Source organism: Rattus norvegicus, chromosome 14, assembly GCF_021556685.1.
Source record: "Rattus norvegicus strain SHRSP/BbbUtx chromosome 14, alternate assembly SHRSP_T2T, whole genome shotgun sequence".
In the NCBI taxonomy this organism is placed as follows: domain Eukaryota; kingdom Metazoa; phylum Chordata; class Mammalia; order Rodentia; family Muridae; genus Rattus; species Rattus norvegicus.
Window position 1 is genome coordinate 12,728,670 of NC_141547.1, and position 20,646 is coordinate 12,749,315.

The window sequence follows — 20,646 nt, forward strand, 5'->3', positions numbered from 1 at the left end:
TTTATATGATTTATCAAAACTGATTGTAAAATAAATACTAGATAATGAACAAAAGATCATACGAACATCTTGATTTCTTCAATGATCTTCATGGGTAGATTGAAAGGTGCTAGAGGTACAGCTCAGCAGACAGGAACACTTGCTGTTCCCAAGGACCCAAAGTTCAGTTCCCAGCACACAAATCAAGTCTCACAAACATCTGTAACTCTAGTTCCAGGGGATCCAAGGCCTCCAGAGGCACCCACATTTGCATCTGTATGCCCACACGCTGACACACGGCCACCTACACATCATTAAAAGTAAGAGGACAAGGGGATGTTCAGGCCCAGAGGGACGGTTTGTCTAACAGAACTTTATTGGTTATAGGAAGGCGCCTGGACTTAAAGCCACTTACATGTGAACAAAATGCCCATGTTCTACAGCACAGCACTTTGCCAGGACTGGAGTTTAGGGAACTCTACCTCAATGGTTCTCAAAATGGCTTCCTGGATCAACTCCATAGGAATCTGCTGGAATTTCCAGAGATGTAAATCCTCAAGCCGCAGCCCACTTTCACAGAGTCCACAATGATGAGGTAGGACCCAGCATCTGGCTTCATGAGACCCTCAGTGATTGCAATGCACTACCAACATGGTGCATGTTGGTGCAATGACATAACCAACATGGCACTCCATTCTCAGTCGCCTAGAAAACTAAAGCCAGCAAGCACGACCTAAATACTGCACTGGTGAAAGCTAAGAAACTCAAGAATGAGGTATTGTTTTAGGAATGTTGATATTGACAGCCAAAGCTCTTTGGATTGCCTGTTGCACTGCAGCCTTCAGGTTTTGTCAGAGAAGACCCATTCATTGATTCTTAGTTGAGGTCGTTTCCCTAGTACCTTGGTCAGTGCTAATGGGGAACATCCCATAAACACTTGGTTTAAGCCATTTTCAAAATCATGCTTGGTCAGCGGTCTACTCTTCCCTTTTCTCAAACTTGACCTTTAAGTGCTTCGAAAAGAAAAAGGATGGCGAAACCCACCGAGAAGTAAAGAAATGAAAAGAATGAAGTGAGAAAAAAAATAGGCATTCTTTAGAGTAAGGACTGTTAGTTGTCATGTGTCTAGAGCTTTGCTAGGAACAATTTCAAGCCCACGATAAACACAGAAAGCAGGCACTTAAACCCTGAGCCCGGATGGCCAGAGAGATACTTAAAACCCTTGCCCATTGATACAACCAGATAGTCTCCCCTACTGTTCTTTTCTTCAACTTCCTAGTCTAGACTAATCATGCTTTTGAATTCTACCTATGCCAGTAGAATTTTCCTTACTTCCTAAAACCGTCCTCTGGCTAACCATAGAGCATGGAGCCCTGAAGCCAAATCACCCTCAGGGTAATTCACTGCTGTCACCTTGGCTGGCCAGTCTCACTAAACATGGCTGCACCTATTTCTTCATGGACTGTGTACCACACTAGCCATAAATTGAAGCTCTCTATTCAAGGGATGAATAAAAGAGAAACACAGGGTGCCAACTCTGTTGACATAAAACCTATTTAGAGCCAAATGCTCCAGAGACAAAATGGTAGCCACCGCGCGAGCACATTCCAAAGGTGAGGCAAAGCCATACCACGCATCACTTCATAAAGCCCCATAAAAGCCAGATCCGAAAATTAAGCCTCAAAGAAAACTCTAGGACTCAAGGGCTTTCAAAGAGCCTGGGAGAAACAATTGCTTTCCGTGCTCAATGTCAAGATGCTGTGCTGGGTCATGAAGCTTTATGACACAAGGGGAAATGGAGCAGACTACGAAAGCAAAGCAGCCCAAACTTGGAAAGTGTAAGACTTTTTGTTCACTTCTTCAAGTACGAAATGGTCTTTTAAAACCAAAAGGGGTGTCCTATAAGAAGCCGTGAAGTAAAACAGTCGCATGAGGCAAGTGGCACGAGACCATGTCTTTCCTATGCCAAAGACCTAACCATTAGCCCGAAGAATGTAACTGAGATTGGCTGCTAGCCCCTTCCCCATGTCAGTCGTTGAGATAAAGTCATGGTGCACAGACGCGGGCCTCTGATCCAATATGACTAAGTAGAAGCTATCCTGTAAGAAGATAGCTTTGTGGGGTGGATGGGTGAGGAAAAAAATGAAGATAACTTTGCAAAAGCAGGCTGGCCTGCAGGTAAGGCTGTGGGTGGCTGGCCTGTGGTAAGCCTGTGGGGACATTTGCATGAGGAGTGATGAACGTGAGAGGGTCCAGATCACTGTGGGCAGTGCCACCCTTGGCTTGGTGTCCTGTGTGCCATAAGAAGGCAGGCTTAGCAGTCTAGTAAACAGTACTCCTTCATGGTTTCTGCCTCAGTTTCTGCCTCCAGGCACGCCAATCTGTGATGTACTATTACCCGGAAGTGTACAATGAAATAAGTCCTTTCCTCCTTTCAAGTGGATCTTAGTCAAGGCGTCTTATCACAGCAATAGGTACCTTAACTACAACTGGTTCCTCATTTTAATTGGGGTGCAAAGTGGATTTCAAAGATAGATCTTTCATTGAGATGTGGAAGATGAGAGGGAAGGTCCAGCATCTCCACACTCCTGAACATAGCCATGTCTCCCACCTATGTGTGAACCTGCAAGGTTAGGAAGAGCAAACACACCAGGAAGGAAAGAGTACTGGGATGTCTCCAAGTAAGAAATGGGCCATTAGGGCTACTAGAGCTCCTTGAACCCCACCTTCTGTGGCCTGGAATTCTCCCTCCTCCTTACAGTTATGACCCAGGCCCAAGATAACCTTGAAATAAGAAGTGGATGGAGCTCTGAGCTTCTCTTCCACATCAAGCCTCCCTTCAAGACCCTTGTCATGCCCTCCTGAAATACTTGTACTACTGAACGTCTTCATTAGGTCTGAAGTCTTTCTCTCCATCTTCTGGACCCCATCCTGGCTCTCGATGCTATGCTCTCTTCTGGAGGGTCTTGGCTTCCTTTTATTACTTATGAAAAGCATCATCACAGATTCTCTCATCCTGGCACTCTGCACCTTCCTTGGGATCCCAAGCGCAACTGTCTTTCCACAGGAGGAACTAGACATGAGTTTCAGTGTCCCTATCTGTCAAACCACAAGTCCCCCAGCAAAAAAAAGGGAGTGGTCAGGTGGAGAAGAGCAGCTATGCTCTAACTGTCCCCAGGAATGGATGATCACAGGTGAATTTGACCCATCTGCAGATTGCTGCTTGTAGCATTCTGCAACATTTCCACCATTAAGGATCCCCCCTCCCATGTTTCTTATGGTCCCAGGGAGTAAATCAAGGGCCTTCTGCATTGTAGGCAAGCACTTGATCACCAAGCTACGTCTCCAACAGCAAAGGTAGGTTTTTTGTGTCTGCTACAAGGTTGGCATGTTCAGAGTGTCTCATTTCGACTATCTTCATTATACTCCCATATTTCCCCAGTTTCCTAGTGACTAAAGATATAACTTACAGTCAAAGCTTCTAAGCTTCTGCTTTAAGAGAGTTCAGTTTGTGTCACTACAATTTCATTAAAGAAATAAAGGCAGGTAAGGTTTTGGAAACTCAGAGCTTTAACGTGAGTTGCACGGTGGTTCAATGAGGACATATTCAGCGTTGTCCTGGTTCTTGGCAAAGAGTTTCAAAACCCCTTGGAATTTCCTGAGAGGTAGGAGTGCCTTTGTTCTGGGCCTGAGGTCCTTTGACAGCTTCAGGATGGGAGCTGGTCACCAGAAAGGTCGTGTGATTTAGATGGCTGGGGTTGGTGCCAGCTCTACCTCTTGGGAAGGAAAGGAGTCTGGATGTTGAATTCAATGATACAATAACAAGTTAATAGTTTAATCAGTCATGTCCAATTAAAACTCAGACCACTGGCTCAAGGAGATTCCCTGTTGGTGGAGATGCTAAGAATGTGCAAGCAAGGCAATGTGCTCTGATTCTACAGGGGAGGGGTATGGAGGTGTGTACACACACACACACACACACACACACACACACACACACACATACATACACATACACACACATGCACACTCACACACATGCACACACACATGCACAAACACATGCACACACACATGCACACAGACACACACACAAATACACACACTCACACACATGCACACACAAACACATAGATACACGCACACACACATACACTTACACACACACGCACACTCACAGACACACAGATACACACAAACACACACACACAGACACAGACACACGCACACACACACATTCACACATACACATTCACACACACAGTCTTCTAACAATAATTATTTTTATTATTTTATGTGCTTGGGAGTTTTGCCTGCATATATATCTATGTACCATGTGCATGCCTGGAGCCCACAGAGGCTACAAGAGACCCCTAGATCCCTGCGTCTTGAGTTACAGACAGCTGTCATCCACCACGTGAGTGCTGGGAATTGAACCCAGGTCCTCTAGAAGAACAGCTAGTGCACATAGCCACTAAGCCTTCTCATTAGTCCTTGCTATTGTGTCTTAATGGAAAGTTATACTCCTGGAGTGGAAAGATGCTCCATGGTTCCTAGCACTCACGTTAGACAGCTTACAACCTCTTGTAACATCAGATCCACACGATTTAACACTTCCAGCCTCCCCAGACATCTGTACAGATGTTCATACACAGGCACGTGCATATAAATAAATTAAAATATGTTTTAAAAAACTTATGTTACAAGCAATTCTGTATTGTGAGGCCATATCCAAAAAGGAACTGTGAGTTCCTGGCCCTACACCAGGGTCAGACCAAACATAAACAAAGACTTAAAAAAACGTCAGAACAGAAGACAAACTGGTACAGCAAAGATTACTTATCAAAAACACTGGCAGAGATCCAACATCTTCCACTAGAACACGAAGAAACCAGCCACCCCATCCTGCTCCTCAGTAGGAGTGCACTGAGACGGTGTCTGAGAACGTCTTCCTTGACCATATTCTGTCAGCAGGAACGTGGTCAGGGCCAGTGACACAGACTGAGGAGTTCCTTCCAGACACCTAACGTAAAGTCAGATTCCTGACTGCACCACAGCAAAGAATCTTGGGACAGATCTGGTTTACACATGGACATTGGGGAGAAGGAGATGGGTGTTGGAGAAGGACAGCACGTATTCAAGTGTGAGAGTGGCCTTTTAAATAGACAGTCCTGCTTAGCATTCTCTCTCTCTCTCTCTCTCTCTCTCTCTCTCTCTCTCTCTCTCTCTCTCTCTCTCCCTCCCTCCCTCCCTCCCTCTCTCTCTCTCTCTCTCTCTCTCTCTCTCTCTCTCTCTCTCTCTCTCATTCCACCCACTCCCCCCAAACACAGAAGTCTGGTGGTTTCTAAGTAACATTTCAAGAGTTGTTCATTCTTCCATTTTGGTGAGCCATTAAATAGGATTTCAGATAATATGGTAAAACCATGGGCCATGTTGGCTGCATGAATGAAGTAAGGCTTTCTCTAGTAAAAGCTTTGAGATTCCCAGAAAACCCTGAGTTCCAAGGTCACACCCGCTCAGCTGTCAAGCACGGCTCCCTGCTGTTTTAACATTCTTATTTGAAATTAGCCCCGCATTAGAGGAATGTGTGTCTATACAGGCAACCTGCACAGCCAATGCTATTACTTTGTGCTGGGATTTGTGACTTTGAGCTGGCCAGCGACTCCAACCGGACCCCAGAATGAGAGGCTCCTTGCCTTTCTCCTGCCTCCTCAATTTTCTCTTCCAGTCCTGAGTTAATAGTAATAATAAACCAGGCAGTGGTGACCTCACACTGACCCAGAGACGTGCAGGGATGGGCAGCCTAGATCACATATTTGTGCTTGGGTGTGTATTTGCTTTTCTGTGCAAGGAGGAGGAAAAAACATTGAGAATGAGCTCAGCGCCAGCCTAGGAGATAAATTCCTTAAATAACGAAGTTCTTAAGTTGTCTTTCACGGGCTGCCTCCAGAATCCTCTCAGGAGTATGTTAGACAGATATAAAATGGCTATGTGCAGAAGTCAGCATGTCCAGTCAGTGACCTGTTGATGTCACGAGCTCAAAATCCCCAAACCCTCAATGTAGCCCATGACTACTTCCCCTAGAGAATCGTGGCTCAGGAAGCTGTGTGATGCCTGTTTCTGCTTGTGCCACACAATGCTAAGACTCCCCTTTTGCACCATCCATTCAGAAAGCAGTTGCTCCCCTCCCCCATCCTAAAAAGTCCCCTGCTGCCAGCATATAGATGCAACTCTGGGCAGCTTAGCTCTTGGAGTTCTTGTCAGTCAACCATGCAATAAAGATGTTTCCCCCTCATAGCAGCACAGTGCCATAGTACTGGTCTGTCTATGCACCACAGAGACTAAAGAACACCACTGAATCCCTGCATCTTGAGTTACAGATAGTGCTGGGAATTGAACCCAGGTCCTCAAAAAGAACAGCTAGTGCACTTAGCCACTGAGCCATTTCCCCAGCCCCTGCTATTGCGTCTTCATAGAAAGTTACACTCCTGGAGCTGGAGAGATGGCTCAGTGGTTCCTTGCACCCACATCAGGCAACTTAACAAACCCCTGACGTAACACCAGATCCACATGATCTAAACCTCTGGCCTCCCCAGACCAATGCACACTAGTGTCAGCAAAGGTTTGTGTCATCACAGAACTTTCTGATAAGATTATTAGACCCAGAGGGCTGAGGAGTTAACTTAGTGAAGTGCTTGCTTTGTGAGCATGGAAGCCTGGGTTCAGATCCTCTGCACCAGTGTGAGAAGCTGACAGGGCCGACTGTTCTTCGATCTCAGAGCTGAGAGTCAGACACAGACACAGGAGTCTTACTGCTTAGGAGTTGTGATCACGCTCTTCACAGATGAGAGAGTTTAAAAGGCAGGGGAAGTCCTAGACACAACGGGCAATGAACTTCTACAAGTAGAGGTACATGTGTGTGGGCATGTACTCGTGTGCTCACACACACACACACACACACACACATACACACACACAGAGGAGGGTGCTGAGAATGATGCCCTATAGAACAAATCCACTTTTCCTCTAGAGGGCTGGAGGTTTTAAATGGTTTCGGTGGCATGAGATAATTCTCGTTCTTTAATTTTGGATTGACCAAGTTAAACAAAGGAAAGGAAGCTAATAGGCCTAACAGCTTCAGGTAAATACAGTCAGGACTCAGGACCTGCACTGAACATATTTGACTAGCCTGAATCAGTCAGCCAGAGGGGACCCTGCACACTTGAAAAGCATGCCAGCCTTTGTCTTAAGTCAGGAATGTGAGAGCTAAGCCAGGAGTCCGCCATCTTTATCGCTGGCCTCCTGGCTCTTTTCAGTCCCTGAGTCCTCCCTCCACCATGCTGGCTCCCAGGCTCTTTCGGCTTCCATAGCTTCCCAGGCATCCCTCCTCCTAGATACTGGTTCCCGGTGCAGTCCCCCCGCCCCACTGCCCCACCGCCCACCTGCTATACTCCCTCACAGATAGCCTGGTCATGTCCTGTCTCCTTCTTTCTCTCTGCTCTGGTCTCTACCAGATGCCCCTGGCTAATATCTCTCTCTCTCTCTCTCTCTCTCTCTCTCTCTCTCTCTCTCTCTCTCTCTCTTACCTACAGTAAAAACCCTTCTCCTGATCAAGGAGTGTCTTTACTGCACTCTTGCTTACAGCCTTTACATACATGCTTACATGTTCACAAGCACTTACACATACATGCTTACACATTCACAAGCACTTACATGGACATATACAAGACTATTAAGCCTGTAAAATTATTTTTTGGTAAATCTTAACCTGCCTAAAATGCATGGTTCAGTAATAGTGAGACTATTCGTGTCAATCTCAAGCAATTACCAGAACCTCTTCATTCTGAGGAACACAAACTCTATACTGGCTAACCTTAATGCCCTCTTGCCCTCCTGTGCTCCAGGAAACCACAGTCCTCTGTGTATTTCCTTAGATACCTGACACAGCAGGAGTTGTGCAATGCTTATCTTTTCATGACTGTCACATTTTACTAGATGAACATGCCCACGGTTCACCCATTTTGAGATACCTCCCATCCTAAGGCCAGATGGTGTTCTACACTGTGCATATGAAACACGTCTGTGTATTCTTCACCTGTTCACTGAGAGTCTGTAGGTTTATTTCTTAGCCATTGAAATTTTATGTTTATATTGAAAAATATACTGCCATGAGAGTCAGTTCATATTACAGATGAAGAGATTTGGCAGGGGTGTGTGTGTGTGTGTGTGTGTGTGTGTGTGTGTGTGAGTGTGTGTGTGTGTGTTTGTGTGTGTGTGAGTGTGTGTGTTTGTGTGTGTGTTTGTGTGTGAGTGTGTGTGTGTGTGTGTGTGTGTGTGTGTTTGGTGGCACTAAAGTAGCCCAAGCTGTCCATGAACTTTTTATGTAGTAGAGAATATCCTTCTGATCCACCTCCCAAGTGCTGGGATGATGGGTTTTGTATGCCGACAAGCAGCAAAACATCCCTCTTACTTGTTCATGCAGTGCTGAGGGTGGGACCTAGTGCTTTGCACATGCTTAGGTAAGCAGTGAGTCTAGAGCTTTAGCCCAGGCTAGGTGAGCAGTGGAGACCTAGAGCTTTAGCACAGGCTAGGTGAGCAGTGGACCTAGTGCCTTAGCACAGGCTAGGTGAGCAGTGGAGACCTAGAGCTTTAGCATAGGCTAGGTGAGCAGTGGAGACCTAGAGCTTTAGCATAGGCTAGGTGAGCAGTGGAGACCTAGAGCTTTAGCATAGACTAGGTGAGCAGTGGAGACCTAGAGCTTTAGCATAGACTAGGTGAACACTCCATCATGGAGGAACATTGCCAACTACGTGTTGCTTTACCTTCAATTTATAACCATTTGTTATGACTGACTGCAACAGGAAACTCGTACCCCAATGTCTCCCACTCAATCTAGGTCTCTCTCAGCCTGTTAGATATGTCAGTGAACTCCATGCCAATTTTCCAGTGGACCTGGGCTAGCGTTTTGAGAAGCCTCTTCCCCTGACTCTGTTGGAGAAGCACAACGTTAGACGGGCTTTCCGGTATGGAGAGTGTTAAGGTTGGCTCTTGACCAGTGCACAGCAGAGTTCCCCTCGCACTGTCCACACCTCGGCATGCGTTTCTTTCAATTTCTCTTCTACATAAAACGAATGCTCACGGCCTAAAGGCGCAAAGGTAGAGAAGGAGACACAGGAGAAAGAGCCAACTGCCCAAGGTGCCACCTGCCTAGGGAGCTGCCCGCGACCCTTTCTTTCCTACAGAGACACTGTCTACTGTCCCTGTAACTTGAGTTTTTCACTGATAACACATCCTGGCACAGTTCCTAATGTCATTTTTTCATAGAGCTGGATGTTTTCCCCACATTCTTTTTAATAATTATATTAAAACGTCTGCAAATTAAAAGTGAGTAATTTGTACCTATTGGGTGTTCATTTACATTGTCTGCATATTTCCAATCATACAAACAAATATGCTTTGACCCACGGTTTTCAGCCTTCATTCACATGTATGATACACGAGAGGTAGACTTGCTGGGATAAAGGACACAAACATTTAACATTGACAGATGCTGACCGTAATCCTGTCCAAAAGTCTAACAGACTCCTATGAACGGTTTGAAGGTTCCTCTTGCGTACATAACTTTGTCTTGCTGGTTTTTCCAGTTCCCTAGTTCTTAGGTAGAAAATGGTTCCTTTTCCCATTGGGTATTTCTTTAGTTCTGAGAGGCTCTGTATACATGCGTATTGGACACTTGGAATTCTCTTCACTTGCTACTTTGTGTCTACGGTTTCCTATTGAGCTCCTTTTTGCAATTGCTTTAGTCAAGTCATTTGTACGTTACAGAAATAAATCTGCCTGATGGTCTACAAATATGTCTCCCTGAAGGCTATCTTTCCATTCTATTTACTATGCTGTGCCACAATTACAAATTTATACATAAACAGATTAAAAAAACATTTTGTCTTTTGCTTTAGGCTTATGGTTGTAATGGTCTTTCCCATTCCAAATTAATTCTCAAAGATTCACATGAACTTTCCTATTTTGTATAATTGTGTATTTATTTTATATGCATGCATGTATGTGCAGGTGTGAGGACATGCTCGTAGCCCTGTGGGAGTATGTGTGTACAGGTATGTGGAGGCCACACAATAACACTGTGTGTCATTCCTCAGGAGCTGTTCACCTAATTTTTTTGTGACAGGGGCTCTCATAGTGACCTGGGGCTTGCCATCACAAGCATGTTACTAACCATCCCCTCACTTCTATGCTTTATGAATCTAAAAGTTATGTTAATGCAAGAAGAGGGATGGAATATAGATTACTTTTCCCCCGATGAGCTAGAAGTCTCTCTGATTTTACTAACAGAAGAAACTATCTTCCCGTGTCTGGTAGTAAATGTCATCTTCATCACTGTGTAGGCTGAGTTCGACACTAAATTCATTCTACATTAAGGCCTCTTTGCCAAGCATGAATCTCTATAATGCCCTTAAAAATGTTTACTGATGTGCGTATGTAGGAAGGGGGCATTATATGCACATAAGTACAGGTGTCCTTCCCATGAGGCTGAAGCTACAGGAAGTTATGAGCAGCCTGACATGGATTCTGAGACCCGAAACCCAGTCCTCTGCGTTTAAATGTAGTATTGAGCACGGCACCGGCCTCTCTGATACATTTTACTCCTAGTCCTTTTTGGATAACCTCTTCCTACATAGCTCAGTCTGTCCTCAAATTTGGCATTCTCCTGCCTTAGCTTTCTGAGTTCTGGAGTTACAGATAAATGCCTCCGACACTTGCTTATGACACATATACTTTATTATTTTTAAATGTGCTCTAGCTTTCTGCCATTTTTTTAACTAGTCAATCAACTTTCAATATTTTTTTTCTGGTAGTTCGACTTTCTGTTTGACTCATTTAAGTCACAGTGAAGGCTTGACTTTTACTCACCCACAAAGACGCCGCCATGGCTGTCCACCTTGCTCTCAAGCCGAGATCACAGTAACCTATCAAAGAAACAAAGACGTATTAAACAGACAAAGCCGTATCGTGAATCAGCACACAACATTTTCAGTCCAACTCTTGATGTTTAATCCAAAGAGCAGCCGTCAGCAGTCAATGAGGAACTTCTCTGGAAGAGGGTGCACATCAGAAAACCCGTTCCCTGAGCAAGGATTAACTGAGCATTTACCAACTTCGAACTGCTAGCAAAGCCACTGAGGTCTGACCAGCTTCCCTCAGTACACCAGTTAGACGGAGATAAGAACGAGGAATAGAGAGAAGATGTAGTCAAAGTGGTCTACTGGGAAGAGGAACAAGCAGGGAGGTACCGGAACCCCCATGTCTGCCTTCAGGGTACTGATCCGGAGCAGGACACATGCACAGTTAAGCAATACTGCCTGAGAAGACTTCTGTGGAAACTTTCAGTCTTTGAATGCTCCATCTCAGTAGTGTGGTAGCCAAAGGAAGGGACTCAGGTGTCCTTTCCCTCCCTCCTGCCTTAGAACAGCTACAAAGAGGTCATGTTGTCTCTGGACCATTGAGGGCTCCAAGACAGGAAAATTCAGCTCTGTGCTTCTGGGTCTAACAGGAATGGCTTCTGAGAAGCCTCTTTTCACTTCTTATTTAAATCCAGTAGTGTTGCTGTCTGCAGTCCCAGACTGTAAGAGGCTGGGGCAGAAGGATCACCTGGTCTATACAAGGACATCACATCTCAAAATGACAGCAACGAAACCAGGACTCTAAATGTCCTTACTGATTTCTTCTAACTCAGAAGAGGTTACCATCACAGGGAAAAGAAAAAAGGAAGTTGTTCCTCACCTCTAAACCAAGACAAATTCTGGCTGAATTTGGGCTGATTCCTTGCCTGTACATTTTACAAAATCCAAGACTAAGCAGCCTGTTATAAATACCCACGTCTATTCTTTGAGGGGGTCAGGCTAGTCCTGAGTAGGTACAGACAGGAAAAGGGTACCCAGGCACACTTTCCATAAGTAAACATTACTCAGATGTGCTGGCTTGTCTCCAGGGTAGAATCAGAAAATACAAGCTGTTCCCACCCATCCTGGCAACAAAATATTCTAAAACTTCAATGGCAGCTTGGGGGGGCAAAGTTCAACACGAAACCACATCAATAGTCACTGGAAGTATTTAACCTTGAGTTTTGCCCATTGTCTGAACCTTCTGTGCTCTCTAGTTAAAGGGTCTGACCGTCTATTGCTCTCCAGAGTACACAGTGGGTACAGGATAAGGTTGATTCATGTTGTCCTGTAGAACAGTAATTTCCATTTTGGTCCTGCATTCAGCCGTGTTCAGAGCTGGGAAGTTTCATAAGCAACTGGATGAGGAATGGTCATTTTAACCTCAGCAGTAGATTGATCCATTGATGGTTTCATAGTTTAAAGATTTATTGGTTTTATTTACATGAGTACACTGTGGTTGTCTTCAGACACACCAGAAGAGAGCATCGGATCCCATTACAGATGGTTGCGAGCCACCATGTGGTTGCTGGGAATTGAACTCAGGACTTCAGGAAGAGCAGTCAGCGCTCTTAACTGCTGAGCCACCTCTCCAGCCAGGTTTCGTAATTTAATGGGGAGTTGGGAAACAATGGAAACTTAAGGGGTAAGACTCCCCAAAGGGAGCAGATCCTTGACAGCACTCCTCAGAGGTCTCTGTTTTCTCCCTGGCACTACCTGCTCCTGCTCTCTGTTTCTTGGTTGCCATGAGGTGGCATTCTCCTCTGCCAAGGACTCCATTACCAGCATGTCCTCCCTCATGTAGAGTGATTAGCAGTGGAGTCACCTGATCTAAAAATCTCTAAAACCATGAGCGAAAAGGTGTCTTTCCCTCCTTTTAAATACTTCCTCTCAGGTATTCCATCCCACGGACAAAAAGCTAACACATCTCTTAATATGAAACGTAATTTGAGTCAGGATTTCCTCATGCGTAACACGGGGAGAAGGCTGTTGCTAGTACTGGGGGAAAAATAAGATGGGTTATACTGCCAGCCAGCATTTGTGTTTTTACTATGTGCCAGGAGTCAGGAAAAGTGTTAGAAGGATTTGTGTGATGTTTATCCACTGGTGTATATGGGGGGGGGACCTTATTCAATGATTTAAGCGTAAGTGTCAGAATAACCTCGTTAGTGAGAGAGTCACCATTAACAGCATCTCTACTTTGTACAGGAAGATGCAGGGGGCACGGAAGCTATAGTAAAATCCTTGCCATCCAGATATTAGGGTCACCCCTACTGCACCTAGGCATCCAGATTCCAAAAGAATGAACCGTTAGTCCCCATGCCCCGTGGCCCCTGACGCAAACTGATGCTTTGGCGTTTGTTGATCCAATATAATGTGGACATTTCTAAGACGTCTTATTAAGCCATCCTTTAAGCTTATAAAAAGTAAAAAATTACTTCACAGTGCAAGCGAAAGGCCCTAACAATAGAGCTTTAAACACATCCTTCCTGAAAGGGATTACAATAGCTACATACTTTCTTGTACTTCCTCCTGCTCAAGTTTCTACAGATTTCTCAACACCAACAGATCTGGGGACAGGGGTCTAATTTTCTTACGTTTTAAAATTACCTTTCTAGACAGTCTGAGAACTTCCACCATCAGTAAAACCAGTAATGACTCTTCACAGAATAACATTTAGCCTATTTTTCAGGATGTTTGTGAGGAGTAGAAACGGAAGCTCTTTCAGGGGCTGAACCTCTTCTCTTGAACACACCTCCTGGGGAAGAATTTTGCCCAGCTGCTCAACTTTCTATGGTCCCGGGACCCATATTCTATATATGGGAATTTGCAACACAAAACACATACCTAGATAACTCACCTGCTGACTCATGAGCCGGGGGAGGTGAGTCATGCCCAGTGAATAGAATTCTGTTGTAATCAAAGAAAACGGTGTCGTTTTCTAGAGAAAACCGAAGTTCTCCAACTCTCAAAGTTCAGCACCCTGATTCATATTTCTCCTGCCTATATAATGTGAAACTAAAAAATACACCTGGAAGGGAGAAAGAACTGCTGGGAGCTGTTAGGGGAAAAGTTCGCAACACAGAACTCTGAGCAGGGGCATGAGACCCTCCCCTATCCCTTCTTTTAAATGTTTCCAAGACCTGTAGGAATGAGGGGCCCCTGGATGTGAGCTTGTGCCTCAAAACCCCAAGTTTGGTAACTTCCTCAGCATGGCCCTTGCGCTCCCCTGGTCTGATCGCCTATTTAGATAGAAGGGAAGAGGGCTTGGGGCAGGGGAGGAAAGGGCACAGGACAGTGTGGGCATCCAGCAGGGCTTATAGACCTGGGGACCTCGCAGGGACCTGCTGCTCCGTCCGTGCGGCGGGGCGGGCGTGGGAAACTTACCTTTAGGGCGGCAGCGAAGCCCGAGGAGAAGCTCTGAGAAGGTGAGCGCTTGGCGGTATCTCCCCGCTAGCCTGGACCGCGACCCAGACCGCGACCGCACCCTTCCTCAGCCCCTCCCCCTGTTTCTACACACGGACCGCCCAGGACCGGCTACCAAGTGGCTCTTCGATCTGGAATCTGTGCTCCAGCTGGGACCCACCCACTAGCCTTCCCCTTCCCGTCTCCTCCACGCCCTCCCCCACCCTCCATGGATCCTTCCTGCAAACCCAAACCCTTTCCTCAATCGTCTTTTTTTCCCCCCACTCCCCCCGCCCCGATCCCACCCCGCCTTGCCTTCAGTGCTCATTTCCTGGACACCTTGCATTCAGAATTAGTTGACAGTCCTCATAGGTACCTACAATAAGTAACGCTTACTTATCTAGGGGGCCCTTCGTGCCAGGCACCATTCAAAATCCCACATGATAACCATGCTACAAGGCAGATGTGGTTGTACTCGCTGATCCTCATTTTACAAGTAAGGAGGCACAGAGGCAAGGGAGGTCAAGTCACACAGAAAGAATGGTGGAGCTAGATTTTGAGCGCAGGAACTTGGGGGTCTCTCTGATAGGTCTGTTGTCTCCAAAGGGAAGATTGGAGCTTAGAGAAGCACCAGAGTGTTTTAGAGCCATTCGGAACCACAGGTAAGTCAAGGAAGATAAACATTAAAGTCCCACTAAAACGGTCGGTTTTGTGTCATCTCCCCACAAACTAGAGTCATTTGAAAGCAGAGAACCTCAACTGATAAAAACGACTCCTTAAAATGGGCTTGTAGGCAAGTCTTTCGGGCATTGTTTTCTTAATTAGTGGTTGAGGTGGAAGGGCCCAGGCCATTGTGGGTGGTGCTACCCCTGGGCTGCTGGCCCTGGAGGCCTTCAAGGAAGTAGACTCCTGGAAAGCAAGATAGGAATTAGCATTCTTCCCTTGGCCTCTGTGTGAGCTCCTGCTTCCGGTTAGGTTCTAAGTTCCCTGCCCTGACTTCTTTCAGTGGTGGGGAGTGCTGAGGAATCATAAACTGAAACAAACTAGTTCCTCCTCAAGTTGCTTTCCCCACGGTGTTTTATCCCAGCAATAGAAACCCAAGACATCCATTTATTTATTTATTTATTTATTTATTTATTTATTTATTTATTTATTTTTTTGGAGCTGGGGACCGAACCCAGGGCCTTGCGCTTCCTAGGTAAGCGCTCTACCACTGAGCTAAATCCCCAGCCCCCATCCATTTATTTTTGGGGCAGCCATATTCTCCTTCCTGTGGAAGAAGGTAGGGGGAAAAGCCACCGTTTCCCAGACATTGAAGTTAGTGGATTACACTCATCTGTTCACTTTTATTTTCTTCAAGTTGTTTTTAGGACACTGCAGTTTTTATTAGAGCCTGAGGAAGAGGAGGGCTAGGGAAATGACCCTGAGGGTAAAAAGTTCTGGAATGCAAGCACGAGGTCCTGAGTTTGAATCCCCAGGACCCATGTAAAGTTTGGTATTAATTTGTGTTTTGGAGCTGGCAGGCAAAGCAACTTAACCAAAAGGGTAAGTTTCTGGTTCCATGGGAGACTCCATATCAAGGGAATAAGGCAGTATACTGGAAGACATACTGCTCTGGTCTCTGCATGCTCAGTCACACACAAAAGACACATATGCATATATACACCACGACCACTGCCACCAGCACCACAACCACCTCCATCACCAGCATCACCATCACCACTACCATCATCACCACCACAACCTCCAGCATCACCACCATCACCATCACCACTACCCTCATCATCACCTTCATCACCACCACCACCACCAAAACAAAACATAAAGGAGTACAGAAGAGGAAACAAGTGTAGATAAACTGAGTGAGCAGGTGATGGACCCATGAGTCAAGTAAGTGGACAGCAGACCAGCCCTGATGTTACTCTTCCTCAGTGCAGAACTGAATTGGAAATCTTATGCTTTCTGTACTGGGGCATAGTTATAGCTTTTCTCATATACTATTTTACATTAGTTTCAAATATTGATGTAGCAGTACTGTAAAATACTATTTATTAGCTCTTCAATTATTTATTTATTTATGTCTGTGTATGTGCCTATGCCTGCATATTCGTGTGTGCATGTATGCTTTTGTGTGTGGAATGTTTAATGGCATGGGAGCTCAGGTGTGGGCTCAGATTGGGAGTGGGGGTAAGCTGTGTCTATACCATGGTGTGTGAGCTCAGATGCTGCGTGAGTGTGTGTGTGTGTGTGTGTGTGTGTGTGTGTGTGTGTGTGTGCACGTGTTCACAGGCATAGTGTTACAGTGTCATGTGAATTCAGATGGCTAAGTTTAGTGGCAGGTGTCTTCACCCACTGATCCCTGTAGGTGGTCTGGTCAGGTTTGAAAACTTAAATCAAATGGCCAGGATCATCGTGTTGCTAACAATCTTGACCAGATGGGACAGATTGTTGGTGAAGGTAAGAAAGTGATCCAGCCATATGGAAGGTAATTTCGTTGGTTCTTAGAAAACTAAATATACTTTTATTATTCAATCCAGGAGTTGCACTTATTGCTGGTTGTCCAAATACCACAGAGCCTAAGCGCTCGCTAACGGCTACACGTGGATATTAGTACCAGCTTTGTTCATAATTGTGGGAATGTGAAAGCAACCGAGACATGCTTTAGTCGGTGGATGGACAGTAAACGGTGGGACATCATGTATTGGAATTTTATTCAGGTGAGCAATCAAGCCATAAAGGCAACTAAAATGTATATTGCTGAGTGAAAAAGCCAGCTTAAAAAGGGTGCGGTTCCTACTCTGTGACATTCTGGAAAAGACAAAACTGGAGACACAGAAAAGATTAGTGGTTGTGAAGAACTGTGGAGGAGGAGGGTGTGTGTAGGTGGAACAGAGGATTTTTAAAGCAGTAAAATCATGCAATGTGACTCTAATGATGGATAAATGACATTATACACATGGACTCTATGGTGCTAAGACTAAACCTTAAGAAAACTATGGATTCTGGGTAAAAAAAATAAGTTAATGTGAAATATGCCAGTTTGGTGGGGTATGTTGATAATGAGAGATGTCATACATGTAAGAACAAGGGATACATGTGAAGTCTGCATGCCTTCCACTTGTGTCTGCCAGGCAAGGAATCTAAAACTCGCCTGTGATCATTGATACTGCTTGTCAGTTTGACAGGATCTAGATTAGTTACCTAAGAATAAGCCTCTGGGCTTATCTTTGAGAGGACATTTAGATGAGGTTAACTGAAGTGGGACAATCCTCCTTAAATGGAGATCAACACCATCCCAGGCGCTGAGGTACAAGACCAAGTGAAAAGCAGGCTGAGCAGAAATAAGAGCTCCCGGGGCTGGGGATTTAGCTCAGTGGTAGAGCGCTTACCTAGGAAGCGCAAGGCCCTGGGTTCGGTCCCCAGCTCCAAAAAAAAGAACCAAAAAAAAAAAAAAAAAGAAAGAAAGAAAGAAATAAGAGCTCCCTTCTGCTGCAGGACTGCAGCTGTAACAGAGCCAAAGTGATCCCTGTAGTCCTTGCCCTTAGGTCACCTCCTGTCAGGCATTGTTATCACAATTAGAAAATTGACTAACAGTAAACAGTAGTGCCAAGACTGGTGTCCCTGCTGAGGGAACCCTGACCATGTGGTTGCTCCTTAGACTTTTGGAACTGTTTTGCTATAAAAGAGTTTGCAGCTGGAGGCTTCAGAAGTCCTAGAGTTCTGTGAGGAGAATATATGGGACCACTGTGATGGGAACTCAGAAGAGGAAGCTAAGAGAAGGGTGAGAAGTAAAATCCTGCTCGTGGGGCTTCAGAGGGGACCAAGGACTTTATAAGGTACTGGGCTAGGCAACATTCGTGTGATATTCTGACAAAGAATCTGGCTACTTTCGGTTGTCGTGTTCCCTAAAAGTTGAGCAAGGTTGGGTTAAAAGTAAAGGGCTGATGTGTTTCGTGGAGGAAGGTTTAAGGCGGGTTAACATTCAGGCTGTGTAATGTCTACTGTACAGTATGTACGTCCGGGTCTACAGGGAGAGAGAGCCTGTATTGAAACTACCTCTGGAAAGATTCCCCACCAAAATACTAATGACATGAGGAGGTTATTTCCCTGGGAGTAAGCAAAGGCCAGTGCCAAAGTGTGCCAGTCTCTGTCTTGACCTGGCAGCAGGATTTGTCAGAGTCACCCATGTGGTACTAGTTTTGCAGGCATGAAAGATGCAAGGCTGTAGGGATCGTACAAGTCTTGTGCCATGATTCCTGGGAGCTTCTGGGCTCAGGTAATGCGTGATGAGGTCAGAGTCCCTTGAAAAAGTGCTGGGAGCCACTGTGTGAAGCTGCCTAGGTGAAGCCTGAATTGCTGTGGATTCACCAGGATGTTGCTGATGCTGGAGTACGGGCACACCCACTTGGGAAAGCTTCGGAAACACAAGAGAGCTGGCCAGAGAGAAAGGCAATGTGTGTTACAGGCAGTACATCTGGAGAGGTGGCGCTCTCTAGGCTCAAGATGACTCCATCACGATCTCCAAACATCAGATAGAGTTGGAGGGTTTGTTTGGTATTTGCCATATTGGGTTTCTCTCTTGCTTTAGTCTGATCCTGTCTTGCTATAACCCAATTCCTCTCTTTTTTTTTTATTGAGAGTATTTATTCTGTGCTATTATACATTGGAAGTATATAAAATCAATGGCTAGGTTCCAGGAATGTCATAGTTAGTTATTAAACACAGCAATTATTAAAGATAAATGAAATTGAATTGTTGCCTGGCACAATGGTGTCCGCTCATTGTCTCTTATACTAGGGAGGCCAAAGCGGAAGGATGGTGTGAGCCTAAAGTCTAAGACTATCTGAGCTACAGGGGAAACTCCACTTCAAAAGTCTAAGATTGATGACTACCTTCCTCCTCTGAGAGCATGCATGATACCTCTGGGTACCATGAAAGCCACCAGGAGGGACGAGGCTTCCAGGTCAGTACCAATGTGACTTTTCTGTGTTCTGTGATTCACACATGTGGTGTGCTCAGCAATAGGGCTTTATTAATTAAGTACTGGAGGAAGCCAAGAGCCATGGTAGATAGCTTGTAATGTTTGGGACCTCATTGGCCAACAATTCCAAAAGAGGTGACCCATTTCTGACACTGACCTTTATATTTGTTAGTCTGTACTAATAGACACATTGTCTTCTTATTGGGTAGCCTGCACTAATAGACACACCATCTTCTTATTGGGTAGCCTGCACTAATAGACACATTGTCTTCTTACTGGGTAGTCTGAACTAATAGACACATTGTCTTCTTATTGGGTAGCTTGTACTAATAGACACACTGTTTTCTTATTGGGTAGTCTGGACTAATAGACACATTGTCTCCTTATTGGGTGACTTCATTTACATATACATATATATATATATATATTTATAGTTTAGGAAACTTATGCTGTAGTCAGCTGTCTTTGTTTCTGTTTGTTTGCTTCTTTGTTTCTTTCTGTAGTGGTAGTGCAGTGGTAGCTGCAAACTGGATTAGTAATAGCTTTTCATGAGGGTTTTAAATAAGGTTTTCAATGTTGGCTATCTCCATATCAATCTGTGAACCCTAGGAGCTACAATAAAGACCAGCCTGACACACCCACTACTGTAACAGTGGTATGAATATCATGAGAACAATCAACCACTTCTTTTTCAATTGAATTTGAGACTGGCTCACGGGATGGAACCCATGTTATCAGGGCCAAAATTGTGTGGCTACACAGGTCATAGGCCTTAGGAGGGAACCTAATATACTACTCTGTCTGCTAAGGAGACATTAAACCAATTCCTAATGATTTATTGTTATATCTTGCCTTAGTTAATATTCTATTGTTATGATAAGACACCGTGACTAAAGCCATTTATTGGAAGAGTTTAGTTGGAACTTAAAGCTTCATAGGGTTAGAGTCTAGGCCTATCATGGTGGGGAGCATGGCAGTAGGCAGGCAGGCAGGAAGGCAGGCGGGCAGGCTGGCATGGTGCTGGAGCAGTAACCTAGAGCTCACATCTTGAGACATAACCATGAGGCAGAGAGACACTGGAAATGGGCTTTTGAAACCCCAAAGCTTTTCCCTAGTGACACATCTCCTCCAACAAGGCCACATGCTGCTTAATCCTTCCCAAGCAATTCCACCAGCTGTGGACCAGATATTCAAACACATGAGCCTATGTGGGCCATTCTCAAACCATCACATACTCATAGGTTAGTGCATTTCTCAACCTCATTAGTGAAACTTCTTTGTGCAGTGGACCCTGATCAACACAAAGACCCACCTGGTTAAGAGGCA

At 45.1% G+C, this 20,646-nt stretch overlaps 1 protein-coding gene and 1 long non-coding RNA gene across 5 annotated transcripts in view; one reads left to right on the forward strand and one right to left on the reverse strand.

Annotated features, from left to right (window-relative positions):
* The window catches only part of Anxa3 (annexin A3), a 54,349-nt gene extending 39,930 nt beyond the window's left edge, over positions 1-14,419 (reverse strand). Inside the window, exons 1-3 of one of the 3 annotated variants that reach the window (XM_087582331.1) lie at positions 14,322-14,411; positions 13,795-13,844; positions 10,906-10,961 (exon numbers count right to left, since the gene is read on the reverse strand). In XM_087582331.1, the coding sequence (XP_087438457.1) occupies positions 10,906-10,923 (18 nt within the window). In that variant the 5' untranslated portion in view covers positions 10,924-10,961; positions 13,795-13,844; positions 14,322-14,411. 3 annotated transcript variants of the gene reach the window in all.
* Positions 14,420-14,551: 132 nt separating this feature from the next.
* The window catches only part of LOC148001229 (uncharacterized), a 35,523-nt gene continuing 29,428 nt past the window's right edge, over positions 14,552-20,646 (forward strand). The window contains exons 1-3 of one of the 2 annotated variants that reach the window (XR_015636881.1): positions 14,552-15,001; positions 16,877-17,056; positions 19,137-19,302. This is a non-coding gene — a long non-coding RNA (uncharacterized LOC148001229). The remainder of the gene's footprint in view (positions 15,002-16,876; positions 17,057-19,136; positions 19,303-20,646) is intronic. The other variant, XR_015636882.1, reaches the window with a different exon arrangement.